Source organism: Mus pahari, chromosome 3, assembly GCF_900095145.1.
Source record: "Mus pahari chromosome 3, PAHARI_EIJ_v1.1, whole genome shotgun sequence".
Classification (NCBI taxonomy): domain Eukaryota; kingdom Metazoa; phylum Chordata; class Mammalia; order Rodentia; family Muridae; genus Mus; species Mus pahari.
This window is the reverse complement of record NC_034592.1, coordinates 39,008,730-39,026,010: the sequence shown is the minus strand read 5'-3', so window position 1 is coordinate 39,026,010 and position 17,281 is coordinate 39,008,730. Positions and strand designations below refer to the sequence as shown.

Sequence of the window (17,281 nt, the reverse complement as noted above, 5' to 3'; positions counted from 1 at the left end):
GTGGAGCCGTGTTTGCAGCCAGAGTCTGTAGAACACTGACACAGTTTCCAAGTGGCATACAGCTGGGGACTCCAAAAGGACCACTTAGAAGTGTGACCACCATCTGTGACTTGACCTCTTGAAGTGACAGCAGAGAGAAGTGACAGGCATCTGGGAAGCAACGTTAAGAGGAGAGGATCTAACAAGCACTCTGGTGGAGCTGCATTCAGACCCCACACCCAGCCACTTCTCACCTCCACACTTAATCCTTGCTTAGTACCCAGCCTCAGTTTAGTGAACCAGGTCTGTCTTGCTCTCTCCCTCTCCCCTTCTCTCTACTCTTTCCTTTTGCAGCTTCATTTTGATGGGCATTGCCCCAGACATGAGGTAGCTTGGTTCATAGTATCTCCATGTCTCCACCTCCTGAGACCCGCAAGCCATTGTACCACATTTCCTTACCTCTCCTTCATTCCACCTTTAGCCAAAACTGCCTTGCTCACCTCCCTTGTTTTTACTGTTTGCCACTTATATTCACTTTTCCCTCTTCTACTGTTTTCTCTATCAACCTAGTACTGATAACTAGTCTTGCCCTTTTTCTACGTCCCCAGAACCTAACATCTTGGTCCACACCATGCTCTCAGGGCCCCTTTGCCTCCTACAATGACTAGACTTGAGGAATACACATATACACATTTGCTATATGATCTTCTCTGTATATTTTGGTGGCATCCTTCAGTAAAAATTGTTTTTCAGACAGTATTTTACTCTCCGAGGAATTTCGAGAGCTAAGTATGCTGCCTTGAACACCAGTCCAGAGAGCAAAGTGACACCTGACCCATACCATTAACTCAGCCCTTCTTGAAGATTCTAAACACTTGTACTGAAAGAATAAGGGTTATTAAGGAGAATAACCCTAGTGGACAAGTCATAACACAAAGACACAGGAAGTACACAAAACAAAGCAACATGACTCCTACAAAAAGGCAAATCCCCCAGTGATGATCTCCCACAAGAATGAATTCAATTAAATACCAAGGAACTCCAAAAAGTCTATAACTATGTTCAAAGAAGTAAAAGAGAACCAAAGTAAACTCCCAAGGAATGAATATATATATATATATATATATATATATATATATATATATATATATATATATATTGAAGTGGCTATTTCCCACTTTCTCTTCTATTAGATTTAGTGTATCTGGTTTTATATTGAGGTCTTTGATTCACTAGGACTTGAATTTTGGGCAGGTGATAAATATGGATCTATTTGTATTCATATATATATACATATATATTCTTTTATATATATTTGTATATATTTATGATATTAGCACTTGTCAGACATAGGGTTGGTGAAGATCCTTTCCCAATCTGTAGGCTGCCATTTGGTCCTAATGACAGTCTCCTTTGCCTTCTAGAAGCTTTTCAGTTTCATGAGGTCCCATTCATCAATTGTTAATCTTAGAAGCTGATCCATTGGCATTCTGTTAAGAAATTTGTCTCCTTTACCAATGTGCTCAAGGCTATTTCCCACTTTCTCTTCTATTAGATTTAGTGTATCTGGTTTTATATTGAGGTCTTCGATTCACTAGGTCATGAATTTTGTGCAGGGTGATAAATATGGATCTATTTGTATTCTTCTACATGAAGACATTTAGTTAGACCAATACCATTTGTCTGTAGGTGTGTGGGTTTATTTCTGGGACTTTGATTTGATTCCATTGATCAACCTGTCTGTTTCTATACCAATGCTGTGCAGTTTTTATTAATATTGTTCTGTAGTACAGCTTAAAATCACAACTGGTGATACCTCTAGAAGTTCTTTGAGTGTATGGGATTAGGATTGGGATGGGTTTTTTGTTTTTCCACATGAAGCCTACTTGCTCACAGTGAATGATATTTTTGATGTGTTCTTGGATTCAGTTTCTGAGTATTTTATTGAGTATTTTGCATAAGGGAGCTTGGTCTGAAGTTCTCTTTCTTTGTTGAGTTTTTGTGTGGTTTAGGTATCAGGATGACTGTGGCCTCATAGAATGAGTTTTGCAATGTTCTGTCTGTTTCTATTTTGTGGAATAGTTTAGGTAGTATTAGTATTAGCTTTTCTATGAAAATATGGTAGAATTCTGTGCTAAAACCATCTGGCTCTGGGTTTTTTGTTTTGAATATGTTGTGCCTTCATTTTTATTAAATTCTAGAAAGTTTTTTATTTCTTCTTTATTTCTTCTTTGACCCAGTGATCACTGAGTAGATTGTTTAGCTTCCATGAATTTGCAGGCTTTCTGTTGTTTCTGTTGTTGTTGACGCCCAGCTGCAATCCATGGTGATCTGATAAGATAAGGGGATATTTCAGTCTTCTTGTTTGTTGCCAAGGTTTGCTTTGTGACCAAGTATATGGTCAATTTTGGAGAAGGTTCCATGAGATGCTGGGAAGAAAGTATATATTTTTTTATGTTTGGGTGAAATATTCTGTAGATATCTGTTAAATTCATTTGACTCATAACCTCTGTCACTTTCATTATTTCTCTGCTTAGTTTCTGTCTTGATGACCTGTTCATTGGTAATAATGGGGTATTGAAGTCTCCCACTATTAACGTGTGGGGTTTGATGTGCGACTTAAGCTTTAGTAGTGTTTCTTTTATGAATGTGGGTACCCTTGATTTTGGGGTGTAGATGTTCAGAATTGAGACACCTTGGTGGATTTTTCCTTTGATTAGTATGAAGTGTTATTCCCCATTTCCTTTGGTTGTTTTTGGCTGAATATATTATTTGAATCATTACTCCAGCTTGTTGGAGTCCATTTGCAAACCCCTTTCCAGCCTGTTATTCTGAAGTAGTGGCTATCTTTGAGGCTGAGGTGTGTTTTCTGTATGAAGCAGAATGATGGATCCTGTTTTCGTATTGAATCTGTTAGCCTGTGCCTTTTTATTGATGAGTTGAGTCTATTGATGTTGAGAGATATTATTGACCAATAATTGTTAGTTCTTGTTATTTTGATGTTGGCAGTGTTAGTGTTTGTGTGTGATTTTCTTCTTTTCATTTTCTATATTATTAATTTCTTGTGTTTTCTTGGGTGTAGTTACCTTTCTTCTGTTGGAGTTTTCTTTCTAGTATCCTCTGTAGGTCTGGGTTAGTGGAAAGAAAACCAAGTGTTTAAACTTGGTTTTTTGATGGATTATCTTTGTTTCTCCATCTATGGTAACTGAACATTTTTCTGGGTATAGAAGTCTGAGCTGACATCTGTGGTCTCTTAGGGTCTCTAAAACATTTGTCCAGGTTTTTCTGGCTTTTATAGTCTCTGTTGAGAAGTCAGGTGTAATTCTGCTAACTCTGTCTTTATATGCCACTTGACATTTTTTCCTTGCAGTTTTTAATATTCTTTCTTTGTTCTGTAGACTTAGTGTTTTGATTATTATGTGGCAGGAAGATTTTCTTTTCTGTAAGCTTCTTGTATGTATAGCCATCTCTTTTTTTAGGTTAAGGAATTTTTTCCTCTATAATTTTGTTGAAGATATTTTCTGGGCCTTTGATCTGGGAATCTTCTCATACTCCTATTCCTATTATTCTTAGGTTTAGTTTTTACATAGTATCCCAAATTTCCTGGATGTTTTGTGTTAAAACTTTTTAGATTGGGCTGGAGAGATGGCTCAGCAGTTGAGAGCACCAACTGTTCTTCCAAAGGTCCTGAGTTCAAATCCCAGCAACCACATTGTGGCTTATAACCATCCATAACAAGATCTGATGCTCTCTTCTGGANTGTCTGAAGACAGCTACAGTGTACTCACATATAATAAATGAATAAATCTTTAAAAAAACTTTTTAGATTTGCCATTTTTTCTATTGTATCTTCTATGCCTGAGATTCTCTCTTCCATCTCATGTATTATGTTGGTGGTACTTGCATCTATAGTTCCTGTTCTCTTTCCTGGATTTTCCATCTCCAGGGTTTTCTCCATTTGTATTTTCTTTATTGCTTCTATTTCCATTTTCAGGTCTTGAACAGTTTTATTCATTTCCTTTACTTATTTGATTGCATTTTCCTGCATTTCTTTATATTTATTCATTTCCTTTTTAAAGGCCTCTACTTGTTTGATTGTATTTTCTTGTAGTTCTATAGGGGATGTATATATTTACTCTTTGTAGACCTCTATCATCTTCATAAGATGAAATTCAAGGTTATTGTCTTGCTTTTCAGGTGTGTTAGGATATCCAGAGTTTGCAGTAGTAGGCGATCTGGGTTCTGATGGTTCAATATTACACTGACTTTTGTTGATTGTGTTATTGCACTGGCCTATAGCCATGTGGTTGTTCCTGATTGTTGGCTGGCCTGGCAGTCCCTAATGGTTTCAGGCCCCTAGTTGCCCTGGGTGGTAGCAGGCCTTCAAGAAGCAGGAAGATCTGGTTGGTCTGGGTGACAGCAGGCTTCCAGGGAGGCAAGCAGGGTTGTGGCCTGGGGAATGGAGTGCAGATCAGGGATTGCAGAGATTGTGGTCTGGAAGATGTAGCAAAGAGGGAATGGGAAGACCTCATGGCTATTGTGCTTGCTGGGGGTCCAGCAGATCAGGGATTGGGGAATGGATAGCTCACCTGGTTGTCCTTGATGGCAGCAGGCCTCCAGGGAGGCAGGCTAAGTTGTGCTGGAAGAGTGGATGCAGATCCAGGATTGTAGGTAGAAGTGTGGACCAGAAGGAGCACAGAGGGGATAATAACTTTGAACATTAATGTCTAAATTCTTCAACCAAAAGCCATAGGCTAGCAGATTGGACTGAAACAAATAAATAAACAAATAAAAACAATACAGGAACCTCCAAAGAGGCAATAAATTATTCTTACCATCAAAGACAGATACAACCCTAAGGTGAAAGAAAGAGGTACTGGGCAAAAGGACCTGAAAAATCAAATTACAAGCAAAATTAATTTAGATGAGATAAAGATAAAGTAATTCTTACTGTTTATGAGAACATTGCAACAGGGCATTTTCATTAAAATATGTCAGTGCATATTAATCCTGACACAATAATAATGGGTGACATTGATAAATTCTATTGAGAGCAATAGAAAAGACTCTGAACAAAAAAAATAGAGAAACATCTGAGTTGAATTACATCATAGATCAAATAAATTTCCCAAACATCTACATAACATTCTGTCCAGTCATTATAGAATACAAACTTTTTCAGTCTAGAACTTTCCCTAACATAGATATATGCTAATGCAGTACAGAGACAGCCTTAACAAACACAAATTGACATTCTTCCATATTGTCTGACTGCAGTGAAACAAAACTAGAAATCAAGAGCGAAAGTAACCCCAGAAAATGAACAAAACTGTAGAGATCAGACTCACTATTGAATAATGAATGAGTGATCAAAAATTAAGAAGGAAATAAAAAGTCCCAGAAGAGAATTAAAAATTAAATGCAATGTAGCAAAACCTGTGGAACGAAATGAAAACAGTCCTAAGAGGAAGTTCATAGCTATAAGTGTCTACATTAAAACAAGCAAACAAAATGAAAAAAAAAACAACAAACAACAACAAAAACAGAGAGCTGAAGCCTGCGGGGTCTCCCAAAACAACAGAGGCTTTTTCTACTGCTCTTGCTTACTTACAACCAGGTGGTAAGGCCATACTGCTGGGACAGAGCCAGGAGCTTCTTCCCCACTGAGTAGCATCCATAGTTCTGGAGGGTGTGATGCAGGCTGTTAGGGGAGAGAAGTCATAAACAAGTACTCTTACCTAGCTATAGACTGTATGCTGTAACTCGGACCTTCAAGGCCAGATGTGCCCATTGGAACAAAAGTGTCATGGTGGTAACAGTGGGTGCAGGCAGCAAGCAACTGCTTTCTGATTGGATATGAGGTTCACTCCACCGGAAACAATATACGCTTGGTACTGTACATCTCATCAAAAGCCTAGGGTTGAGGAAGTCATAGGTCTTAGAGCGTAACTTAATACTGATGTTTTGCTAAATAAGTATGTTGTCAAACTACCATTCAAATAGTTATGTTTATACCCTTAGACTAGAACTGCTCTCAGCCTTGTTCAGGGAAGCTTCATTTTGAAACGAGCAATGGTTAATGCAGAGACTGGTAACTGGTCAGAGTGACCACCAAATACTCTGTCCTGAAATATAAGATATTTATATCACCTGTTCAAGACCCAGGGATCATCACAGAAGAGGAAGTGGAAGGAACAGTGTAAGAGGCGGAGGCTGGGAGGGGATGGCGTGAAACACTGTCTTCTGGTTATGGTGCAGCAATCATGAATACACAGCAATGATGGCGACTTGCACAGACCTGCACATCACAGACAAAGCATGAACACAGGACATGAAAGTTTGGGATCATCAGGAGTAAGGAATGGAGGTAACCATAAACATTGTATAAATGCATAGAATTATTTTTAAATTAAATCAAATTTAAAGTATTAGATCTCAAATAAATTGCTTAACATCTTAGGATTCACTTAGATAGCAACAAGCCAAAACCCAAATTAGTAGATGGAAAGAAATAATCAAGATTAAGGCAGAAATTACTGAACTGGAAATAACACATACAAGACTCAGTGAAAAATGGGTTGGTTCTTTGAAAAGATAAGGAGGATAGAAAAACTCTCAGCCAAATTAATCAAGACTCAAATTATATAAGACTCTGTACTGGCTGGCTTTGTGTGTCGACTTGACATAGGCTAGAGTTATCACAGAGAAAGGAGCTTCAGTTGAGGAAATGCCTCCATGAGATCCAGCTGTAAGGCATTTTCTCAATTAGTGATCAAGCAGGGAGGGCCCCTTGTAGGTGGTGCCATCTCTGGGCTGGTAGTCTTGGTTCTATAAGAGAGCAAGCTGAGCAAGTCAGGGGAAGCAAGCCAGTAAGTAACATCCCTCCATGGCCTCTGCATCAGCTCCTGCTTCCTGACTTGCTTGAGTTCCTGCCCTGACTTCCTTTGGTGATGAACAGCAGTATGGAAGTGTAAGCCAAATAAACCCTTTCCTCCCCAACTTGCTTCTTGGTCATGATATTTGTGCAGGAGAAGAAACCCTGACTAAGACAAACTCAAATTAATAAAATCAGAGGTGGAGATAGGTATATTATGACAAATGTTAATAAAATTCAGAAAATCATATGGGCATAACTTGGAGATTTATACTCCACTAAACTTGGAAATATAAAAAGAAATGAATTAATTTCTAGACGCATATGGCTGACTAAAATCGAACTGGTACAAGCTAAACAACTTATTGAGATTTATAACAAGAAATGAGATTGAAGCAGTAATTTTAAAATTTCCTGACTAAAAAAACCACACACACACACACACACACACACACAAACCCAAACCAAACCAAACCAAAACAAATAAAAAAAAAAAACCCTCTAGACCCTTATGGATTCACTGCTGAATTTTACAAGACCCTCAGTGAAAACCTAATAGTGATTTCCAAACAATTTCATAACATAGGAAAAGAAGGCATTCTGCCAAATTCTTTCACAAAGTCAGTATTACCCCAGACTAAAACCAAATAAAGTAAAAGGGAAATGGAGGGAGGGGGAGAGAGGGGGAGAGTGGAAGAGAGAGAGGGATAGAGGGAAGGGGCAATAAATTATAGACTAGTCCTTGTGGTGAAAACAGATGTACAACTTCCCAATAAAATACTTGCAAATTGAATTCAAGAATACATTAAAAAATCACTCATAATGATTAAATGAACTCCATTCCAGAGATGGATGGATGGATCAACATATAAAAATCAGAGTACTACATCACATAAACAGACTCAAGGACAGAAACCACGTGATCATCTTTACAAAGATACCAAAAATACACTGGAGAAAAGGGCAGCTTCTTCAATGCGGAATTGACAAAATCTAATATATTTTCATGTCAAAAGCTCTGACTGTACTAGAAATAGAAAGCGCAGAGCCCAACATAATAAAAGCTTATATGGCAAACCTATAACCATCATTATACTAAATGGAGAGAAGTCAAAACATTTTAACCCAAATCAGGAAATAGGCAAGGATGTCCACTTTCCCCAGTCTTGATACAGTACTGGAAGTCTTCACTGGATCTTCTGTTGTTTGGGGATCACAGAACATGGAACTTAAAAGTCAAGGCTCTGTAGAGAATAAAACATGATGAAAGAGCTCACTTACGAGATAATATCCAAATCCCATGGCAATGAACACAGGAGGGAAAGAAACTAGACATGCTGGAGTGTAGAGGAAGTGGGAAGAGAAGGAGGATGATGGGAGGAGGAAGAGGAGAGGAGCAGGAGAAGGAGGAGGAGCAGGAGGAGGAGCAGGAGGAGGAGGAGGGGCAGGAGGAAGAGAAGGAGGATGAAGAGGAGGAGGAGAAGGAAGAAGAGGGGAGGAGGAGGAAGAGGAGGAGGAGGAGGAGGAGGAGGAGGAGGAGGAGGAGGAGGAGGAGGAGGAGGAGGAGGAGGAATACCTAGAAGGAAGAATGGACAGCATAGGGAAAATTGACTAGGTTCAAAACAGTCCTTAAAGAGCAGACAATTCTCCATAGGACTGACTTAGAGAAAGCTCTCTTGACTGTTAACAGAGCTATAAAAGAGTGGTGTATTCCTACCTGTCTTCCCTCTGTGTCACTTCACCTGCATGCCTCACGGGTGAATATGTGTAATTGCGAGCTATGTAATAGAGTTTGGATGTATTTCCACTTTGCTAATGCCTGGTTGACTCAACGCCTTGAATGCTGTTGACTGCAATAGCAATGCGCCTGTGTCAGATGCTACCCCCTGCGGCTGGGCTGAGCGACTTCTCTGGTATGTTTATGTTGCTTCACGGCAGCTGCTTAGAAAACCTGTCAGAACAAGTTCTCTTCCTCAGGTATGCCACACATCTTCTGCCCCAACACTACTAATACCCCTGCTGTTTATCGTCCCAAAGTTTTCTTCCTCATCTCTAGCTCTCAAAGCCCTACCTAAAATTCCCTTAGAATCTAGTTCTATGCTCTCGATTCAACCCGGACATCCCTCAAAGTATCACCGTTTGACCTTTCTCAAGGTCATAACAAATTCTGAAAAAAAAAAAAAGAAGTTAATAATAGCAAATCTATATCAACAAATAAAACAAGATACTTGATAAATAGTATTTACTAGAAATTCCACATGAAATCTCATCGCAAAGGCAGCAAATGTGCTATGATACAATAGAAATGTGAGCCTGGTGACTCATTGGTATAATTTCAGCACTTGGGAAGCTGAGGCAGGAGGATGGCAACAAATTTAAGGTCAATCTGCCCTACGTAGTGGATTCTGGGACAACCTGGGATGTAGAGCAAGACTCTCAAACAGCACAAATGGAAAGAAAAAAATAATAAAAAGAGAAGGCTAGAAATGTATTCATATTAACACATAAGACGTATGCAAAGAAGTTAAAATTTTGCTGATGGTTTAAAAGGGATCTGGGCCAGGCATGGTGGCACACGCCTTTAATCCCAGCACTTGGGAGGCAGAGGCAAGCAAATTTCTGAGTTTGAGGCCAGCCTGGCCTACAGAGTGAGTTCCAGGACAGCCAGGGCTATATAGAAAAACCCTGTCTCGAGAAACCAAAAAAAAGAAAGGGTGGGGTGGGGATCTGGGTAGAGAGATTAATTTAAAGTAATTCTTACACTCAAAAAAAATAATGAGTGAACTCTATACTGTTATTATTATCTTTTTTTAAAATACAATTATCTGAGAGCTCTGACCCTGCAGTATCAAAGCACTCAAGCCCACTATGATACAGGAGTAGTAGACGATTTGAGGCAAGAGCCTGCACTTTTCTGGGAGAGTTATAAGTGGATGAATTTGCTGTTGCAGAAAGGCATTGTCAAGCCACAGAACAAAAGCCTTCTTGTATCAATGCCAAGTTGGTCAGACAGGCTGGAGGGGAGGACAGCAAGCCCAGAAAGAGCTCATGGAGATGAGGGCAAGAATGATGGCAGGGAAGATGTCAGCCAGAGGGGAAGGAAGATGCCCCAAAATGCTAGATGGTCAGCTAGCTAAGAAAATAAGATTAAAACAGTCCTCAGGTCATAAAACTAATTGACCGGTAAGTGAAAGATTTAAATGTGGAAGATGAGACTCTAAGACTTTTGGAAGAGCATCTGAAAACACTTCTGTGACTGCGGGGTACAAAGTCTTCTTTCTGAAAGCGCTAATCATAAGAAAAGCACCAACGGATTCAACAATACGGAGTGAACAACACAAACATCCATGGAGGAAGCTGTCAACCACACAAGTGATGGACAGATTAGCATCCAGGAGAGACTTACAGATCAACAGACAAAAGGTCAACAATTCAGCAAGAAAAATGGGCAAGAGGCTTGAGCAGATTCTGGTCAGGCCACAGAAATAAAACTCCTCAGAGACGAAGGAAGCGCTGAAGACTGTGGGCTGCTGTGGACATCAGTGGTGGGGTACTCAACCAGCGTGAAGTTCTGGGTCCAGTCCACACTGCTATATAAGTGGAGGGAGGGAGAGAAGAAGAGAAGGAGGGAGAGAGGGTGAGAAGAGGAGGGGGGAATTCAATTTTTTAACCTCCTGAGGTTTCATAGAAATACAGTTAAAATTAGAAAATTGACTAGCACACATCCATTAGAAAACTGAACTTTTGAAGTCAGTTTTAAGTAGTGGTGGGTGAAGAGTATGCTCAACTAATGTAAAATAGTGCCAACACTTTGAAAATATAAGTGATTGAGAAAATTAAAGACAAGAGTACTCAACAACTATCAGATTCTGTTTATGTTCTATCAACACCTTTTTATGTTCTGGGGTTTCTTGGATCTACCCACCTGAAGAACATCAGAACATGCCATCCCCCCAAATGTCACTCTGACACGCTGATTCTTTTGAAGTGAAGATAACTGAGAGAAAAAAAATCCTGACAGAGCCCTTAGGAGGTCATGATAATGTAGGCCTGGAACTCTGCATCAGGAGGTGAGTATGTGTGTGTGCATGTGCACATGTATGTGTGTGTGTGTGGGGGAATCCTATGAGGGCTGGAGGTTTATGAAAGTCAGCCAAAGACTCCTCTTCCCATGTGGGGGATGGGCAGATGATGTAAATGACTGATGGATCAGGGAAAGGCAGTATAGGCATTTTGTTAAATGTGTAGGGGGTGGGGGTAGATGCGGATTTAGTTAACCAGCTATATTGCTTTTCTGTTGCTGTGATAAAATACCGTAACAAAAAGCAAGTTATAGGAGCAAGGGCTTGCTCTGCCTTCTAGTTGTCAAAGGGAATACAGTACAACAAAGTCACATCAGGGTAGGTATGACAAAGGAGCATAAGGCCATCCTGGCAGCGTGGAAAATAAATGACCACATCTCACCTGCTCACAGGAAGGAGAGAGAGACAGACAGACAGACAGACAGAACAAGAAGAAAGTAAAACCTCAAATTATACCCCCTACCTTTGTGACGCACCTCTTCTAGGAAGGCACCGGCATCTGCCTGCCCGCGTTACAAACCTGTTTGACTACTTACCTATGTACATATAATTGATTCAAGAATCAATATAAGTATAAGGCTGAAGAAATTACAATCAGAAGGCCTCTATAGCAATATCTCACCACACCCCATCTTCTCACAGGCACTGCTTAGGGAACAGTGCCTCAAATTCACCTGCAGGGCCTCACCCAACCGTCTTACATTTTGTGATCGACTCCCGTCGGTTCTGAAATTCTCAGGCTAAGCACTGGCTGGCTTCAGAAGCCTTGTGATATTTTGGTATTTCAGCTAAATACATGGTAGAGAAATGGAAACTCTAATAGAAAGTTGAAAGCCATTAGAAGAATTTAAAAATAATAGTAAACGTTCTCCGAGCACTCGGTATTGCAAGGCATGTTATAAGTATCTGTCGCTACGCTGGGATTTTGTTTTATTCTGCATAAGAGGCCAGGAAAATAGATCCGTGCTCCCATTCTGAGAGGGCGTAGCTCAGGTTAGCCACTTCAGACCTCGCTAACATCACGGTGTGCTGCTCACAGGTACATTTGTTCTTGGGTGACCATGATGGGACCATGAATAACTGCCCTGTGACTCCCACTCCTTATCAGCGTTGCAGACGACAGGGATGTCCGATACAACAGGGAGCAGACAAATTCAGCTGGGGATTTGGGACTTTCATTTGGGAAGGAGTGAACTGAAGAAGTCTAAGGTTTTCATATGAGCTTACTCCCTGCCTCCTGCTTTGGTTCAGGATGATCCTGAACATACCATGCATACGCAGAGTCTGAGGGTTCCACTCCTCCGGAGTCTCTGTCAAGTGCCATGGGGTTTTTCAAAGTAATGTAATGTGTTTGCTAAAACAAAAGGCCATAAGCTGGGTGGCATGCGGACAACAGAAACTGACTGCTCTCTTAGCTCTGGAGCTGGAAGTCTGGGGCCAGGCCGGAAGCAGGGTCAGGTTCTTAGGAGACTGCTGTCGCTGGCGGCACCTTGCCAGCTTCTGTTATGGTGACACTGTGGTAGAGAGAGGACAAGGCAGCAATTCCTTTCCTGAGGGTCCCACTCTCGGGTGAGGTCACCCAAAACCTCACTTTGGAATGAGATCATATTAGAAGATAAGATCTCAACATATTCATTTCTGGGTTATATACACGTTCACGCTACAACAGAAAAGTGACTATTTCCCCAAATAGATCATACAGTTTACAAAGCTGATAACCCTAAGGTAGCTAAGATGCAGGCACAATGGATGAGCATGGCTATTCTGGATGGCAACTTTGGCAAGAGCTATCAATTTTCAAAATGTGCCTATTACCTGGGGCTTGGTAATTTTGTTTCTAGAGATTTATCCAGCAGATACATTTCATACAGCTAAGCAAACATACCGAGCAGGGGTGCCTATTGTATGTTCTGCTTCCTTTAGTGCTATATTGTTTTATTTTATCATAGCAAAAAAAAAAAAAAAAAAAAAAAAAAACCAAGCCACGGCTGTGATCCCTGCTCTCTGGAGGCTAGGGTAGAGGCCTTGGGTCTGAGGCCAGCCTGAGCTACATAGTAAGAACCCGAGTCAAAACAAAACAGATAAGCAGAAGTAAAACAGTATAAGTGTTCACGAATGAAGCAATGATTAAACAAACTCTATTCATTCAATAGAATTATCTGTGCATGTGAGGTAGGACATGTCTGTGTGATTTTTTTTTTTTTATAAGAGGCTTCTATAAACAGCTTTTATGTGTAAATTGGTTACTGCCTCCTTTAGAAATATCTGAAATTTAACAGTGAGAAAGTTTAGGGGTTTTTTTTGTAATTTTGTTTTTAAAAAAGTAACATTTCTAATGTTTGTTTTGGTTTTTAGACAGAGTAGCCTAGATTGTGCTGGAACTCACAGCCAGTCTCCTGCCTCTGCTACTTGAATGTTGTTTGCAGTATGTCTCACCACGCCTAGCTCTCGTTTTTCAATTTAACTTGTTCTCTCTATAGCATATCTTGACTAAGCAAGCTATGTTTCCAGTCTACGGTCACCAAGGGAATGATCTCACGTTATACAAATATCCCTTGCTCATAAGATTCATGAGACTGCATGAGATGAACTGGTCTACTTATTTAAGATGATAAAGAGAGGTTAAATAGCATTTACTGTTATACAAATCGTGCAGCAAGGAGGACAGAGGGATAAATATCTTTAGTGTACAAGATGGCTTTGTAGTATTTCACTCAAAAAACTGTTTCAGTAAGATCGGTGTCAATGAGGACCCCTGGGGTTTAAGCCTTGGTTCAGAAGCAAGCCAGAGAAAGATGAATTACTCCTCCTACGTGTGTTTATAGTTTCTGTGCTTCACACGAGGACAGACAGAATCAGATTGTAGCCTTAAACAGCACACTAAGATCAAAGGCAGTAAGAATGAGGGTCAGGCAGGCTTTAAGGAAGTTGCTGGATGGTTTCGTTGCTGTTGTTATTTTGGTCTATTTCTGAGTTTTGATTTTGTTGTTTGTTTTTGAAACAGGGTCTCATGTAGTCTAGGCCAGCCTTGACCTCCTTCCTAAGGGTTGGGATGGAAGGCTTGGCCTACCATGGCCCAGCTGTTACATGGTTCTGTACAAAGTAAATGTCTTACCCTGTGAATTTTCCAGTAGGTCATCATTTTCTCCTCCTGTAGTAATTTCCCAACTTCCAGCTGATCTGTATCTGCCATTCATAAATAGAGCCTTTGGGGCTAGCATTCATGATTTGCTTCTAGGAGATGGGAGTCAATAGAAAATCAGCAGTTCAGTTACCATGGAGAGGTGAGGCCTTATATCCCTAGCAGCTGGGCAATTGGGGGGGCAAGAAGTTGGACCCAAGTGGCCATGCCCTTGCCTTAAAACCAGGAAGCCAATGAGGCCACACTCTCTGGTTACACTTGTGAATATCTCACTCAATGTTACAACCAAATAGTGTCACCTATAATTACATCACATTAAAAAAAAAATTGCTTCTGACAGCCTGATGATTTCTGGATTGTGTTCCTCAGTTTCTCACACAACTACACCGGCCTCACACATGTCTGTCCCTCTGAAGTTAGCATTCCTAAGGAATCCTGTGGACCTCTGTGAAGATCAGACGGGATAAGGCCCGCAACAGAAGAGCCAAAGTTTCCAAGTCCGGCTTAGTTCCTCCAAACCATTCTGCCCAAGTCGGGTACTGAGCGAGGCTTCAGAAAATGATCGATTTAAACCTGGGCTTTGCTCTCAGCGGTTGGCAGTTAGGTAAAATCCCATCGCATTTGAATCGTTCTAGGCTAGCAATTTGTTACCCTTTATCCTTTAGTGGGATCGACGAACAGGTGGCTTGCAGAAGATCACCCAGTATATTTAGCTTCTGAAATTTGAGCAACTCGAGATCTGATTGGTTGTTCCTCCCACATGATAAGTTGGGAGCGCCTGCACCCCGGTGGCTTTTGCCTGGGCGTCTCAGGAGGGGAGAGCGGGGAGAGGATTTGCTGCTGGCCAGGGTTATTCACATAGCTCGAAGGTAAGGACCATTTGTGTCTTCTTCTGGAGTGTTCTCCTGAGAGAATGTTCCATGATGTCCCTTGAACTAATTTTCAAAGTTTTGAGTCTCTAATTGGGGAAACAGGGGTGATCCGTGGCTAGGAGGACCCTATTAGTCATGCCTGACACAGAGCGTGGAGGATGTCCTGCCCTCTCCCGATATTGCTTGACCACGTTGGCTGTCTAACAGCAATTTTCTTTTTAATTTTTGTTGTTACCTATATTCCTATGAAGAAAGCTCTCTGGTCAGTGTTCCTATATTTATCCCACCATACAGAGCTTCCTTTGCCTCAGAAGGACCAGCAGTTTCGCTAGCTTAACAAAACCAGCCACCCAGGGTATTGGTTTACAGTCAAGCATCTCTGGAAGAGGACAGCTGCTCTCAGACATCATACAGCTTGTATGGGGTGGCCATTCTCTGGCGTCGGGCCGAAGGGCCTTCAGCCTTTCCCTAGTTCCTGAATTAGAAATCTAGGCCAAAGACTGGCAAGCTTATGTGTACTTCAAGCAATACTTTAATTCTTTTTCTTTCTTATTTTTCAGGCTTGAATAAGAGCTACAGAAAGGGAAGAATATCCGTGGAAGCCAATGGTTTTCCGGAAGAAAATAACCCCGTTGCCTTGAGGTTTCTACTTTTATTTCAAAATTTATGGGGAGATTTATTCTACATGTTCTAATATTAGATATACTTCATATGGCATTCTAGACCAAGGCAGAAAACGAAGTTAGCCTGCCTAGAGTTTGGGGGTTATGAGGCAAAACTCCAATTACTGAAAGCCACACTCAATTTTCTTTCGCTGAACATTTTGCTTGAAAAATATTTTCTGCCTAATGTTTGGTCATTTAAATCCCTTCTCTTGAGTCCAAACTGCGTTGTTTTCTTTTATAAAACTTGAATCGAGTAAATCCTGGATGGGTAGGCAGTGCTCAGGGTATACCGAAGGTAATCGGAGAGAAGATGGAAGCTTTGATTTGTAAGCTATTTTACATGTCCCTTAACCCACTATATATATATGTGTATGTGTATATATATATATATATATATATATATATATATATATACATGTATACATATTATATACATATAATATGTATACATGTATACATAACATATATGTATATACATATATATTAGTGTAGCGTGGGTTGGTTTTAAGTTTCTTTTATAGTATAAGAAAATACTAATATATTTTTCTTTGTATGGCATATGGAAAGTTTGTAGGTGCCACTACTACTCTGGAAAAATGGCGGATGAGGAAGAGTATGAGGAAGTGATAGAGGTAAGAAGAGTGGTGCCCCTCCGCCAGCAAAACACTCTATGAGGTGACAGCTGGAGCCGGGGGGTCAATCAGTCACTGGAAAATCACATCATCTATTATAACATCCCAAAGAGTCACCCTCAAAGTACAAAGAAGGCATGTGTCATGTTCCGTTTCACACAACTATGAGTCCTGGAAGTGAAAGGGAATGTTGCTACTTCCCAGTTTTACTTTTTCTTAAACTCGCAAAAAAACCAAACAACACAACAAACAAAAGCCAAGGTGTGGGTGCAGATAGGTTTTTACTTTACCTTTTAAAGGGATTGCTTTCCCACCTCCCAACCCCAGCAATCAAAGGGCCCTAGGCGCGCCTCCCAGCACCTGCACCAAGACAGAAGGAATCTGCTTCAACTAGATGAATTGCATAGGGGAGGTATTACACACAGGAGGAGCCATCTATGAGCCGCTTTGTGTGTGTGTGTGTGTGTGTGTACGACCACGATTTCACTGATACACATGTGAGCCCATGAAGGTCACAGAGACAGCTGGAGCCACTTTCCCACCAACTCCATCATACTTAAGTAAACAGGATGAGCTTTTTGAATCTTGACTGAGAACTAAGACTACAGGCGGCTCTCTTGAAAACGTCCTCCCAAGTCATTGGTGGCCTCCTGGACGTTTTGCAGAACTAATGTGTACTTTCTGTTAGTATCACATTGTTGTAATCTCAGTGTTCCTTTTCCTTAACAGCTCTTGCCTTTAGCTTTGTCTTCAAGAACAGAATCCCAAAGGCTCAAGGCTAATCTGTGTGAATATATTGCTATGAAATCCAAAGTGCCTAAAAAGTTCCAATTAACAATGATCTAAACAGATGAAAATCTGTTGTTGTTTTTTTTTTTTTTAAATGATTGAAATTAACTAGAAGAGCTGTCCCAAACAAAACTCTGGATAAAGGTGCCAAAATTTATACTTGCTAATCAATCTTTATTTAGGCAAAGAAAAAATTTTATTTTATAAATAAAATTACCATTATTACTGAAGTTGTATCTGACAGAG

The 17,281-nt window shown here is 40.5% G+C and overlaps 1 protein-coding gene across 1 annotated transcript in view; it reads left to right on the top strand.

Moving 5' to 3' along the window:
- Positions 1-14,877: 14,877 nt before the first annotated feature.
- The window catches only part of Neb (nebulin), a 196,883-nt gene continuing 194,479 nt past the window's right edge, over positions 14,878-17,281 (top strand). Inside the window, 3 exon segments of the mRNA XM_029536160.1 lie at positions 14,878-14,946; positions 15,510-15,591; positions 16,182-16,246. Coding sequence (XP_029392020.1) covers positions 16,211-16,246 — 36 coding nt within the window. The 5' untranslated portion in view covers positions 14,878-14,946; positions 15,510-15,591; positions 16,182-16,210.